This window comes from Gorilla gorilla, chromosome 15 (assembly GCF_029281585.2).
Source record: "Gorilla gorilla gorilla isolate KB3781 chromosome 15, NHGRI_mGorGor1-v2.1_pri, whole genome shotgun sequence".
Taxonomy (NCBI): Eukaryota; Metazoa; Chordata; class Mammalia; order Primates; family Hominidae; genus Gorilla; species Gorilla gorilla.
Genome location: NC_073239.2, coordinates 74510761 through 74524545, shown reverse-complemented (window position 1 = coordinate 74524545; position 13785 = coordinate 74510761). Strand labels below are relative to the sequence as shown.

Genomic DNA, 13785 nt, shown 5'->3' with positions numbered 1-13785 from the left:
GTCAAGAGACCCAGATTTTTCAGAAGCCGAGCAGGTGGCACCACTAGATGGTGTATTTTCAGCAGAAGAATTCCTCTCATGGATGTTAATGTGTCCCAGGAGCACTTTAGTGGTTGTCTTCATGTGAATGAACACATATGAGCATTTTTGACACAATATTTTAGGCACTGGCTTCCTGCAGACACATTTCCAGAAAGCTGAGGCCAAGAAGAGTCGTTTTGTGTTTTTCTGTTGAGAAGAACAGATTATTAATCCCTCTTTGATGACTGATTGATTCTGAAAATGTGTGTGACTGATACGTGCTTAGGATATCTGTTCTCCAGACATCTAAAGAGTATTTACTCTCTAAAGTTAAACCAGTGGTGCCAAGCAGAGCCATTCTGAGATCACCCAAACGACCACTCCACAATTTTTCATTTTCAAGATTAGTTGACATCTCTTCCTTCACTTACAACCGTATAGATAAGAAATATATTTAAAATTTCTTAAAATATAGCCATAGAGAATTTGACCTATCAGATATTTTTGAAATTTAAACTAAAATGTGGCAAATAATTTATCTATTCCCACTATACCCTCCACCCGCACCCTGCCCCAGGAACCTACTATATAACTTATGAATTACTGCTCATGTCATGGAGAATTTTTCTAACATTTCAAATATTCAGATGTTCATTCTTTCAGAACTTAACAGCATTGTCTGATCCCCTGAAGTGAAAAAATGCTTCTCTCTGTGAAGGCAATTGAAAGAGACACTGCTGTAACTGACATGTCAATTTAAGCGGTCCAGGCTAATATTTTCACAGCACTTGAATATAACGAGTAATGAAGATCTTTAAGAGGCTCACTATGGTTATAATTTTGAATTGCTACAGAGTTATGTAATCTTTACCCATGTTCAATTCCTATCTTAAGGAAACATAATAGAAATTTTATGCGTATCTATTTTTACTAGTAGCTAACTCAGAAAAGGAAGAGTTCCTACCTGTGGTCATATCTTGGGGATAATGAAACCAACTGCCTGTCCTTTTCTAGACAGGATTTCGTTTTGTGCTTTGGGGTTTTTTAATTGGTTTTCACAATTTTCTAAGCCCAGAATTACATACTATAGTGTGTAATTGCCTAAACCCATGTATTATGTATTATAGAATGCTTTTAATAATTTAAAATATAAAATAGCACATCATGTGAAAGTTTGTTAGGATTTACAGTTTTGTTAGCCTTGGCTTGAAGTAACCTCTTGTTTATTTGACCTAGAAAATGCAATGCTTAGCTAAAAGAAAACAAACGTTAACTCAAATGTATTATCCCGTTAGTTCAGTCTTATGAAGGAAATCTATTTGTGCACATGAATACTAACCAGTGAACATCATTTAAACACAAAACCAAATCAGGATATGCCAATATCTAATGTGCCTTTTTTATTTCCCTGAAATCAGATCCCCCAAAGAACTGTTGCAAATCCCCAAATCAAGGAAAATGATAACCCTCATAGAATTTCCAGGTCTAGATAACCCCCTCACTGTGTTTATTGATGAGTCTAGACCTTTATCCAGGTCTAGATAACCCCCTCACTGTGTTTATTGATGAGTCTATTACTTATTATTTAGAAATCTCCTTGACACCTAAATTCTTAAATTCTATTCCTTATAGTTTAAGGCCAAGTCTAACCGGAACACACACCCGGCAGCTTCAGAGAATATGATATTCACTCAGCAAGAAAACCACCTCCCATCAAGCAGCCTCCTGGATAATGTTTAATGAAGATGGTTTTTCACTGCTGACATGTCTATGTCTATTCTCAAGTACTCCTGCTGTTTTTCATTAAGGACACTTTAATATGGAGCTACTCTGAAACCAAGTGGACCCTTGCTTTTGGTGGCCACTAACAAAAGACATGCTTTTAGCAGCATCTGAATTCTATGTAATTGGGAACATACTTTGCAGTGGCCTCAAGCGAGTCAGTAATTACATGTTAAAAATCTACATGTTATAAAAAATAATTCACTAATAGTGTTCAAAAGGGCCCCCGAAAATCACATATGTTAAAAAGCTATCTTGGGAATTTCTTTACTGGGAATCTCAGAACTGAAGAATTTCTTTACTTGGGAATACTCAGAACTGAAGCTTAACAAAATTAATCACCATGTAGGTTTAAATTTCTCACCAATTTTCATCTGGATTTTAAAGTCAGTGAAACCATTTCACAAGGAAACGACATATTGTCACCTGTTCCAGCATCATTTTACTGTTTGCTGTAGCTCTGAACTGCTTTCCAGTAGAACTAGTTCCAGATAAAGAGATGACACAAACCAGCATTTCACTAAAGGAGTAGACTCCTGTTTTGAATATAGCAAGAATCATCAATTTACAGTAAACAATGATGACTTCAGTTGAATTATGAATATTTCACTTTATGCAGTTAATGCTCTAGAGTAATTAAATGAAATTATCTTTCAGTGGTTTTTCTGAAAAACTGAATTAATTTTCATGTGAACAAAAGGAAGTACTGGCTTCCATTTGACATTCCAAGTGACAGTGCAGACTCAGCTTGCTCCTCTATAAATCTCTATGAGAATTTATTTTCTTTCTTTTTTCCCATTGGCCTAAATTTTGCCTCTTAGCTGTATCAATATCATGCTTCTCTAATCAGGTCCTGATTAGATGGAGATCTTCAGAAACATACCTTGAGCCAAGGAGCTGATTAAAATATACATTTGAATTGGAGGAAAAAGAATAGATGAAATACAGAAGAGATGAAGACGCTTAGAAGTGACTTCCTATTAAATTTATTTCACCAGTACAAATGTTAGTCTCTAGAAAGCTTGAGCTAAAAAATTAAAATTATTAGGCCTAAAAAAGTAAAAATATATTAAAAATAATAAAATTACTAGTCTTTAATTAGAATGTGAACAGCTTTTATATTCTGTGCCTGGATATCTCATGAACATATTGATTTATTTCTAATACTGAGCCTTCCTACATTTAAAGTGATGTACAAAAGGTAATTAGGTTTAAGGAAGTACTTAGCAGCTTTCAGGAAGTCTTCAATCGCCTGCTCTAGGATACAGAGGGATCATTGCTTTTCTGTTTCTTTGCATCCTATTTGACAGATAGTTGCTGCAATAATGGCAATTACCGGCATTGTCATGATGGCATATGCAGATAATTTCCACGCTGATTCCATCATAGGAGTGGCATTTGCGGTGGGCTCAGCCTCTACATCTGCATTATATAAGGTATGTTGTGCACTTTCTTTTGTAAGCAACTGTCACTCATAACTTAGACTTGAGTACTAAAGTAAGAAAGTACGATGTAATCATTGATTAGAAAGAAAATAGATGTGTTGAAATAATAGTAAGTAAATTAAGTACTTGTTATGTGATGGGTACCTGCCTGAAAATTTTTGCCCGTGTTAATACAACCTTATGAGGCATAAATACTTATTTCCACTTTCCAGATGAGGAAACTGAGGCTTTGAAAGATGACATAACTTGCCCCAAATCATACAGCCAAATAGTGATAGAGCCAAGACTTAAACTCTGGACTAGCCAACTTCTAAGCCCATGTGCTATGCCCTAATCCCTCATTTATCAGGCAGTTATAGCAGGAACATTAGAAAGGCATCTTCTCTCCCTGTGTTTTTTAATTTAATTATCTATGGTCATTATTTTAACTCAAAAGAGGTGTTAGAAATAAGCTGTCACTAGAGAGCTGTTTGGCACATATTAACCCCATGCCACAGGAGCTCGTGTTACTAGCAAAATGAAGAAGCTCTTTTTCTCTCTGATGGATGCTCTACGTCTGCTGTATGTACCCACCATTTTTTTCTCCACTGGAGTTCCCTGTCATCAAAGAAAATTCTATTCAGAGTCATTGCACCTGACTTCAGAAGTGAGCACTAAGAGAGCAGATCTAAAAGGTTATTCCCCAAAGCTCTACTTTTAAAGTCAACTTTCTGGATGTATTAAAGAACTGTTCCAATTTCACCTCTCTTGGTGTTTCAATGAGAAAACACACTCTGAAAGGCAGAAAATACCCTTTTCGTCCCTCCTGGAAGCCTGTTCTGATTATTAACCAACACTGTGTCTCAGAGGGCATGAAGTCTATTTCCATATTGACATTTCTTGGCCCATTGATTCTGTGTGACAAGCTTGACAAATGTTCACTCAATGGCCATTACTGTCTAACTTGCTCCCCAACTGAGATCCACCAAGATGTCTGATGTGACCAAAGACTACCATGTGCTCAAATTCTTTTGATTAAGTCTTTCAACAGAAAAAAATAATTAGTTCAGTTGAAATTAGAAGCAGTACCTGGGATTGCTATATGACCAGAATGGCACTCTTACAGAGGGATTTCCCCTGACCAGGTTACAGAATGTATTCATTCTGACATGCACCAAATCATATCTGCAGCATAATATAATTCCAGGCAGAAGAGATCTGCTTCACTTTGTATTGTTACAGGATTAGTATAGGGAGTGGTGGGCTTAAGAAGCTAAGAAATATGGACTATACCCCTGGCTTTCTCTGTAATCTGTTGTGTGATTTTATGTTAGCCATTGGCTTCTCCTTGCCATCTTCCTCTGCACACAGGTTTATAATATATAAAAACTGCTTTTTAATCTGGGGAACAAGCACCATATTTGTGAAGTCATTTTGAGCTCACAAAGAAAATTGCTTATAAATCCAAGGCAAAAATACTATTTCTCTCAACAACATAATGACAGGGTCTCTCTGTCCAATTTAGTTTTCAGTATCTATCAAAATAAGGATAAAACAAATCCCATGCTTTAAGGTAAGGATTAATGGCCTGTCAATCCTAGAAAATTTTTCTGGGCTTGTCTGGACTCTTATTTATCATTCGCCCGATACCCATCACTGATGGTGGCACTAAACACAATGTACACTACCCAGCAGTTTTCAGCACCATAAGAAATTCATTTTATGACATTTGCTATTTCATATGAAGGCTATGGAGTATTTTAATTCCTTATCTCAACAGCCCATCTAGTGCTGTGAAGATGTCAGGGCAAGAAGAAATGGAGAATAAACTCTGGGCCAGTTAGCTCACAGTATGGAACAGTAAGACTTACCTTTCTGCTTTGGCTAAGTTTCTGTGTGGCTGTAGAGTTTCTTTCTCATTCCAGGTCTTGTTTAAAATGTTTCTTGGAAGTGCCAACTTTGGGGAAGCTGCACACTTTGTCTCCACCTTGGGTTTCTTCAATTTGATCTTCATCTCCTTCACCCCAGTCATCTTGTATTTCACCAAGGTGGAGCACTGGTCCTCTTTTGCAGCTCTGCCATGGGGCTGTCTCTGTGGGATGGCAGGGCTGTGGCTGGGTAAGTGGCCTCGGGTTTTGCCTTCCATTCCCTATATCAATCTCTCTTTGGCTAGTTAGATTATCATCATAGGATTATTTCCTTGGGTAACTCTGTGCTCTAGTTCCCAAACTTATGTTGTTCAATGTCGTTGGTCATGTTTAGAAGGTTCTTTGCAAGCTACTGGTTGATTAGGTTCAAGCTATCCAACTAGTATGCCTCCCATGAGTTAAGGTGTGCACTGGAGGCCCAGGCCTCTCTGTACCACTGGCCTTCAATCCATTCTTCTTCAGCCTCATTCATTCTTTCTAATACACTGTATCATGTTATAATGTTCCATGTGTGCCATGGTGTGTTGGGCAGAGGTTAGGGAGTAGATGGTGTATTCAAAGAACTCAGAGTGGTTCAAACTGGTGGGAGCACTGAGTTTGGAAGAAAGGAAGGAAGGGAGGGAGGGAGACGCTATTTAAGAGGGAAACAGATTAGGAAGAGCCTGGAAAGCCATTTTGAGGTGTTTGGATTTAAAGTCCACTTAGTAATTTTTAAGCAGTTTGGTGATAGGCTCATATCTGCATATGAAACAGCTCACTCTGGCTGAGAATGGATTTGTGATAGGAAGACATTGCCAGTATATAGAGACAGCAGCATGCACTAGGCTTGGTGATCCTGGCTGAGTAGACAGTACCTAGTTAATGGCCAAGAAAAAGTCACCTCGAGTCCTTGTAATGTCTTCATTGCCAGCTTCCTATAACTCTGAGGCTGGCTGCTTCACCTGAGCTCCAGGATCTGACTTTTAAGCTGTGCTGCTGTCACTTGATGTGAGAGGAGCCTGAAAAATAATAAGGTTGCTCTTCTCTCACCAAGCAGTTAAAAAACAGCAACAACCCAATGTTGTTGCTCATCCCTCATCCCTCTCTTCTCCATAGAAATCCTTTTCATGCCGCTTCTATTTCCACGTGCTACTCAGAGGTCAACTCCCTCTGCCCACTCCACATTTTCCCACAATGCTCGACCTGCAGAACATCCATCAACCCTCAACTGACCTTCTTTACTGAGGTGATATAATTTGAAATAGTAGCAGCACTGCAATTCCTCAGAGCTAAATGTTCTTATTTTCATCCCTGCAAGAGTATTGATTGGGTAATCTTTTTCCATGCTGGCTTAGCCCCTCAGACTCAGGGAGGTCTTCGACAGAAAACACTCAAGAGAAGGATCAAACATTAATTGTTGGTCCCTTGAGTTCTACTTTTCAACGCCAAAATTATATTGTTAGCACCTCTCATAACCTCTGCTAAGTTGAGTAGAAATGAATAGCGATATTTCTGTAAGACCAAAACATCCTCATTAAAAGCACCTAGATTATTTTCTGGCCAAAAACAACATAAATGGGAAGAATCCTAACTAAAATTTCAATGGCCTTTAGCCTCCTCATTGCACATGTTATTTCCACCTTGCTGCTGCAAAGTAGCCCTCCACCAACATATACTCCTTGGCATATCCAATACACGCTCCCAAGCAAGCCTGCAGAGGCTGGACGCCACCTGTGCTAGCTGAACACTGGCATTCGCCACCAAACAGTATGAGCTCCACAGTCCACTGGGTACAGTGCCAAGCAGCACTGCAGCTGCTCTACCAGGCCCACCCCAGTGCACTGCAGAGAGCTCACTGTGCCAAAGTTGTGCTGTGGCAATCGAGGAGATAGCCTCCCTCCAGCCTGTTACGCACCCCAGGATCTCACAGTCTTCAGTGCTCCTATTCCTAAGTGTTTATTGCCCTCCCTCTCTTCTCCATAGAAATCAGATGTGATCTGGCTGAGACACAGGTCTGAGAGATACACATCAATCTGCACCCTGAACTACCCCACATCTCCTGTAGCTATGGTTTCTTGTTTGCTTATGTTTACTTTGCCTCACTCCTCTCAGGTTGACCTATCTTTCAGGAAATGTGTTAGCCCAAATGCAAGTCAGCCTCATCCATTCACCTAGCATGTCTGAATTGCACTTAAAATTCAGGCTAGGCCCCATACTATGGAGCTCAGCAGAGCCCGTGCTGTATTTAATAAATTCCTGATTGGTCAGAATTTGCAATGTTGGACTCCCTGAGTCTGAGGGGAGTGTCAAAGTGCTGGAATATTCATTTATGTTGCAGCTTTGTCAGGAATGAGGAGCAGTTATTAGTTTAGGAAGACCCTCTGCCTTGCTTGCCACTATTGTATGAACAATATAAAGGAGCCCAAGTCTTGTAAAAGTCAATCTCACTGTTTCTAACTACCAAGCACAAAGTGACCCAGTGGGCTTAAAGCGGGAATTACAGATGACAATAGAAGAACATACATCATCCTTATTGGAATGCTTCTAGAACTTTTTTTGGTTCTACAGAGATATAGGCAACATGCTTGCCTCATTGTCATGGAGATCTCTGAATTGAGGACCTTTTACAATTGTTAACACTCATCTCTCTATCCCCTGAAACAAACATTTGAGTAGACTCTATTAGAATAATGCTTTGTAATTTATAATTTTTTTTCTTTTTGAAAATGTTTTTGACAAGTTTTAAAGTGGATAAATGATTATTTTAACTAATTTTATATTTAACCAAAGAGGTCCAAAAGGTATTCATTGAAGAGCATGGAGCTACACCTTCAGCTGGTTCTGTGGATCTGCCCTCTGATTATCTGTACACAAATCAGGATGTGGAGACAGTCTCTGGAATTCAGTGAATTACATTAAACTCACCCTTGTTTGCCCACATGATGCTGACCTCCAGAGAGAGGGAATAAAACAGCATAGGCTATCATTGGATAGACCTTCCTTTAGGCAGTAACACTAGAGCCATTTAATGTCTATGAATGTGGCACAAAATAGCACAGCAATAAAGAGATGAGGCACCATCTTCAATCAATCACCTGCTTTTAACCTCTGGCTGGCCCCAATCTACCTTTATAGTGCTAATAAACAGTCCTGTGAATCAATTATTTTACCTCTTTGTATTTGCTCCATATACCTTTTGCCAGTCTATTGGCAAGATTCAGGTAAAGAGAGTGGCAGAGGAGGAAAGAAGAAAATGACTAATTCAGGTAGAATACACATGCATCCATCTCCAAAATTAGAGGATCAAAGGTATAGACAGTTTAAAAGGCACATGTAGCAAAGACATTGATTCATTTACTACAAGGAGAAAAAAGTCCAGCTATTATTTCTCTTTCATCTTGTATTTCCTCTTCTATTTTACAGCCTTCAACATCCTGGTGAATGTTGGGGTGGTGCTGACATACCCAATCCTAATCTCCATTGGGACAGTGCTCAGCGTTCCTGGAAATGCAGGTACAGGTACCATGTGACATGTGCAGATCCTGGCCACTACAAGTCTCTTGCTTGTGTTTGTTCTGTGTCCTGAGTTGTTCCTTCTAGAAATTGTGAATTATGTTCCTTGCCTCGGAAGATGTTTTTAAATATCATGAAGGTGGCAGACAACAGAGTAACTATGCAGCAGATTTAAAATCTGCAGCTAAAAACACTGTTTTTACTTGGTTGTGCTTTTAGAATTAAATACCAAACGTATCATTTGGGTTTCATATAATCTCCCTGACAACCTAATTTTGTGGTATTTTTAGAGGAAGTCCTATGGAAACAAAAGGCATCCCAGCATAGGACTTTCAAGTAACCGTCACTAATGAAAGTGCAGAGGATGTACATGAGGTTGGCTTCTCCTCAGACAATCCATGGGGAGCCGCGGAAAGCTCTCCTGGGGCAGAGCAGATGGCCCTCTGGAATAGATATAAGGAAAAAGCAATTTTACTCACCTCAGGGACAAGAGAAGCTATTTTTCCAGGATATTTCTAGAGAAACCTGCCAGTGAAACAAGTAATGCAAATGGATTATCTGGATGATTGTACAGTCCTTTTAACTTTAAAATTTTATAATTTCAAGTATTGAGTGGCCACTTTTCTGTCCTCCACGACAATCAGCAAATGTTTATTGAACATTTATCATGTGATCAGGGCAGCAAAAAAGAAAAAAAATACATTATTATTCTCTTAAAATGCTTATGACTGAATTTGTAAAAGAAGGCCAACCTACATGAAACAACTTGGAACTCTACAAAATAATTTAATATTAAATGCCAAATTGTGTGAGACAGACTCCAGTGGCTGTAAGATATTCAGAGAAAAGAAATATCAGAGTGGAGTTGTCAAGGAGTTTCGTTCATTCATCCGACAAATAATTTCTGAGCAATTAGTGTACACCAGGAACTGTCCTAACACTAGCGACAGGTCCTGAATAAGGCACAGGCCCTGCCCTCAGGACCATGTAGCATTGAGAGGGAGACAAAAGGAAAAAAATTGAGTAATTACAACATAGAATTGCTTTAATAGAGGTATGTGCTGAATGCTGCGAGGGTGTATAGGAGGAGCATCCAAAAGGCTTCCTGCAAGAAGCCTAAGGGGAGAGATCTAAGGAGAGGTTTAGCTGGATGAAGTGAGATATGAGGAGTGAAGGGTAGCTCATGCTAAAAAGAACAGTACATGTGTGACCAACAACTCCACTCCTGAGTGTATACCCCAAAAAAGTGAAAACAGAGATTAAAAATATCCTCATACGCAAATGTTTATAGTAGCCCTATTCACAATAGCAAAAAGGTAGAGAAGCCTAAATGTGCATCAGCAGTTGAATGAATAACCAAATTATGATGCAATGAAATATTATTCAGCCATAAGAAGGAATGAGGTGCTGACACGTGCTACAACATGGATGGACCTCAAAAATATTTTGCTAAGAAGCCAGTCACAAAAGGACACAGACAATGTGACTCCATTTATATAAAATAACTAGAATAGGCAAATCTATAGGGGAAAAAAAGCAGATTGGTGGTTGCTAAGGGCTGGGGAGTTGGGATAAGAAGCTGAGGAGTTAATGGGTATGGACTTTTATTTTGAAGTGATGGAGATATTTGGGGACCAGAGAGAGGTGGTGGCTGCATAATATTGTGAATATACTAAGTGCCACTAAGTCCACTTTCAAATGGTTAATTTTATATTACATGAATTTCACCTCAATTAAATTTTTAAAAAGAACAGCCTGCGCAAGTGTTAGACACTAACATGTTTGGCTCATTTGAAAAATCTCCAATGGTCCAATGAAACTGGAGAAGGTTAAAGGGGTACAGAGGAAAAGTACTGAGAGAAAACTGGGGAGATAACTAAGTCAGATTACATGGAATTTAAGCTAAGCCTTGAAGGATAAGCATGACTTAGAGACAGGCAGTGGAAAGCAAACCTAGCAATGTGGAAAAAGGAAACACTAACTTGGAAGAATAAAGAAGACTCTTGGAAATCTCTAGAAGTAACACGGACTTTGGTGACTTGTTTTCAAAGCTTAGAAACAGGCATAGGAAATGAATGACTTGATTTTTCTTTCCTAGCTGTGGATCTCCTAAAGCAGGAGGTGATATTCAATGTTGTCCGCCTGGCTGCTACCATCATCATCTGCATTGGGTTTCTGCTGATGCTGTTGCCTGAGGAATGGGATGAAATCACCCTGAGGTTCATCAACAGCCTGAAGGAAAAGAAGAGTGAGGAGCATGTGGATGATGTGACTGATCCCAGCATACACCTGCGGGGCAGAGGCAGAGCCAATGGGACAGTGTCTATACCACTGGCTTAGAGAGGGACATATTTTGAATGCACGTGTATGTATATTCTGTGAATATAACAAAATTTTCTCACTACCTGTACACTCAAACGACAGTATTAACTCTGAATTTGGATAAATCATATGTGAAATAATGCCAACAATAAAAGTTTACATTTATATGCTTATCAAGGAATTGGTGTAAATAATCATAATAGTTTTTTTATTAAAACATATTTGTCCTTGTTCTGTTTTCTGATTTTTTTAAATTCCCCCTCCCCCAACTCACAAAATTTCCTGAAACTGTAAGAGTCGATTAAATTATGGACTTACCTTTTTCTCAACTGAAACTGAGTTCTTCCTACTCAATCAAAAAAAGCTGTCTAAGAGAATAACACGTGAAAATAATACACACTTGAAAGCTGGCAATGTATTAAACATTTAAACAGAGCATTTTCTATATGTAAAACCCACACTAGAAACAATGAGGAGTAAAAATACAGAATCCCCATGTGTACTTTTAATGAGCTTAGAGTGGTTTGGAGGATAAGACAGTTCACAAATATCTTTACTATGAGGTAGACATTTGAAAACGGCACAGTGAACATGGACAGGAATGAGCTATCCTGAAAGAGTTGTTTATATTTGCTGTCACTTCAACTCCCATTCACTCTTCAACCCACTGCAACGCACCTTCTGCCCTCATCGATTCTTTGGAAGTGCTTTCCCCAGTGATCAACCTCTTTCTTGCAAATCATATTGATATCTTTCAACCCTTATCTTATTGTGCCCTCTGACACATTTGACACGATGACCACTCCGTTTTCCTAAATATTCTTTCTTTGCTTGAATCCCACTACTTTCTTTTGGTTCTATTTCTACCTCCCTGGTTGCTTACCTTGGCTTTTCTTCCTAGGCTGATCTCATCACCATCAGGGTTCTCTGAGTTTAGACCTCGGCCTTCTTAGCATCTCATTCCACACTCTCTCCCTTGGGGAGCTCCTCCACTCCCATGGCTTCAACTGTCATCCACATGGTGATGACATCAAAATCTTAATCTCCAGCCTCGATCTGTCCTTTGAGCTTTAGCTCTGACCATTCAAATGTCTTCTGCAGCTCCCTTGGATGCCTCCTTGTATACCTCAAATATAGCAAAAACAAAGTTGAATTTATCATCACTCCTCCCCAGACCTGTTCCTTTCCTCTGCCTTGTTCCCTGTCTATGTTAATGGTACCATTATTCACTAGCTGCCTAAGCCAGGGATCAACCTCACCTCTGCCTTCTCATCCTCCACATCTGTTGAGATATTGTTTCGTATTGTTTAATATGTCCTATTGATTCTATTTCTTAAAATTTCTTGAGTCCGTATACTTCTCTCTATTCTACCCACACAAGGCCCCCATCATCTCTTGCTCTGCTTAATCCAATACTTTCTTCACTGATATCTGTAATTTCTAGCCTTGCCTCTCTCTAATCTCTTTTGTGACCTATAGAGTGGCTTTTCTAAACACATAAATTTAATCATTCTATTCCCTCATATCAAATGCTTCGGTGGCATCTTATTATCCTCAGGATAAGGTCCAAACATCTTGGCATGTCATTCAAAGCTCCTCACTGACTGGCCCCTGCCAGCCTCTAGAGCAGCAATGTCCAGTAGAACTCTCTGTGATTATGGAAATATTTCATATCTGTGTGATCCAGTATAGTAACCACGAGCGGCTATTGAGCAGTTTCAATGTGGCTAACACAATTGAGGAACTGAATTTCTATTTGTATTTAATTTTCATTCTCTTAAATAGCCAAATGTACAGCCAGGCACAGTGGCTCACACCAGTAATTCCAGTGCTTTGGGAAGCCATGGCAGGAGGATCACTTGAGGCCAGAAGCTCGAGACTGCAGTGAGCTATGATTGTGGCACTGAATTCCAGCCAAGTTATCCAGGCAACAGGACAAGACCCTACCTCTAAAATAGATAAGTAGCCAAATATGGCTATTGGCTACTATATCGGACAGCACAGCTCTAGAGCCTCATTCTACCACACTACGCTTTGTGGCCTCCTGAAATCTCTATGCTTCGATGACACTGTACTTCTCCCCACAGGCTTAATCAAGCCACATTCTCTTTCTTGTTCTCTCTCTCTCTCCCCCTGTCATCTCCTGGAAAACTTTTATCTAGGTTTCATGACATTATTTATTGCTATTTTTCTGGGAAGTCTTTTCTTATCTCCCACGCTGTACAACGTGGCTTCCTTGGCAGTCTCTGCTTACCCCCATTGAGTGCTGATTGCCCTCCATGGTGGTTGTTGGTCTACTGGTCTGAGTTACCAGTAGACCATGAACTGCTTGAGAGCAGGGGCTGTGTGGCATTCATCACTGTGTTCCCAGTGCCTAGCACTTATATGGTAAATGAATGAATGGGTGGCTTTACACTGGAGATATGGCCCGCCCACCCAAACTGTATTAGCTTAATCTTAGTTAAGGACAGGCATTCTAATAGCTGAGACTGGTTAAAGGAAGGACTGAAAGGAGTTAGATGTGTCACAGCCTTTCTCATGTTTTCACAAAACACCAATATGCTGAACTGATAAACTTCTTCCCTAAGAGGCTGGGTAGAGCATCTAACAAGTTAAGATATTCTGCACTCTGTGGGAAATCTAGTGCAAGAAGCCTAGCCTTTGTGGCATCTGCTTTGCTACTTGTTTTTATTCGAGTGTCCCTAGAAGTGTTGATGAGACAATAACAAGGTAAGAAAAGACAACTCAGAATATCACAGAATATCACTAGCTGGGCATCAAGGTAAATGAAAACCTTAATGTGTCAGGCCTTTGAT

General features: G+C 39.5%; 1 protein-coding gene across 1 annotated transcript in view; it reads left to right on the top strand.

Moving 5' to 3' along the window:
• The window catches only part of SLC35F4 (solute carrier family 35 member F4), a 300387-nt gene extending 289143 nt beyond the window's left edge, over positions 1-11244 (top strand). The window contains exons 5-8 of the mRNA XM_019009340.4: positions 3114-3239; positions 5153-5345; positions 8558-8647; positions 10746-11244. Of these exons, the coding sequence (XP_018864885.1) occupies positions 3114-3239; positions 5153-5345; positions 8558-8647; positions 10746-10987 (651 nt within the window). The 3' untranslated portion in view covers positions 10988-11244. The remainder of the gene's footprint in view (positions 1-3113; positions 3240-5152; positions 5346-8557; positions 8648-10745) is intronic.
• The last annotated feature ends 2541 nt before the right edge of the window (positions 11245-13785 follow it).